The sequence below is a fragment of the Cervus elaphus genome, chromosome 12 (assembly GCF_910594005.1).
Source record: "Cervus elaphus chromosome 12, mCerEla1.1, whole genome shotgun sequence".
NCBI classification, from domain to species: Eukaryota; Metazoa; Chordata; class Mammalia; order Artiodactyla; family Cervidae; genus Cervus; species Cervus elaphus.
In genome coordinates, this window is record NC_057826.1 from 77,100,453 (window position 1) to 77,101,816 (window position 1,364).

The 1,364-nt window shown below is 41.6% G+C and overlaps 1 gene segment (V, D, J or C); it reads left to right on the plus strand.

Annotated features, from left to right (window-relative positions):
- Positions 1-441: 441 nt before the first annotated feature.
- On the plus strand, positions 442-1,139 carry LOC122705812. The segment is given in 2 exon segments: positions 442-550; positions 769-1,139. Coding segments are annotated over 2 exon segments (420 nt in total).
- The last annotated feature ends 225 nt before the right edge of the window (positions 1,140-1,364 follow it).

Consider the following 1,364-nt stretch of genomic DNA (forward strand, 5'->3'; position numbering starts at 1 on the left):
ACGGCAACAATTTCATTATACATATGTTCCACATCTTTATCCACTCCTCCACATCTTTCATTTTGCTGTATAGCAGAAGCTAACACAACACTGTAAATCAACTATAATAAAAAGTTCAAAAACAAAAAACAAATGCTGTTTTAAATGAGATGGCAAAATTAATGTGTTGAATAATTATCAGTGAATGTCACCTAGTTTGTTCCTCAGTTCCCCTCAGCTCAAACCTTTATTATTAATTGCTTTTGTGAAGCCCCCTTTCAGGATCAGCCTAACTTAATTACCAGTGAAAGAAAAATCGACAAAGTAAAAGTTTGTGGTGAGCCAGACATTTTTTCCCACCTGTGCACAGACCACATGACGTATGTAAATGACAAATCCCACTTCCTGTTTGAAGGAGTCACACAGGACCTGAGGTTATATGTATACGTGCTGCCAGGAGCACAAAGACACTCTCAGCTTGAGGCAAAACTGAGCACAATTGTGCAGGGGAATCCATGCCTCATGGCGCTCTCCAGTCTCCTCTGGGTGTTCCTGGCCTTCACCTTCTCTGGTAGGGATGCTCCCAAACATGGGTACATGTGTTCAGGGTGAAAGGACTGCACACAGGCACGTGGTGCTTCATACGGACTTGGGGAGGAAAGGAGGACTGGAAAAAAGCAAGCATCTTATGATTTCAGTTGGTTTTGGGGGGCGGTGGTCCTAAATGAGTCTAATTCCTACATTATTTTATTCACTGTTTCATCTCTGTTTTCTGATTTTCCCCCACAGGATCCAGTGTAGCCCAGAATGTTATTCAAGACCAGCCAGACATATCCAGTCAAGTTGGGGAGTCAGTTACCCTGAACTGCCGGTATGAAACAAGTCGGATGTATGAAACAGTTTGGAGCAGTTACAACATTTTTTGGTACAAGCAACTTCCTAGTGGAGAGATGATTTTCCTTACAAGGGGTGGCCGTTACTCTATAAATTTTGAGAGATCACGTAAATCATCCAGCCTCACCATTTCAACCTTACAATTGGAAGATTCTGCAAAGTACTTCTGTGCTCTCTGGGAACTCACAGTGCTTGAAGTAATAGGAAAAGCTGAACAAAAACCCCCAAGCTTAATAAGAGAAAGCCTCTCTGCTGTAGGACCCTAGCTGAAATACACACCTGCAGATCCCAGACAATAAATGGTAATCCTGTGGTTGCTTCATCTGTGGTCTGGATCAGAAGATTTAATTTTAAATATGAGCTCCTTCCATGTTGTATGGAAGCAGGTGTTCAGAGTAACTTGCTACTGGTACATTTTCCTCTTGAATTTTTGACTTTAAATCAACCATACAGAACATGTGTAAAGTTGTCTAAATTTGAAAACTTGCCCC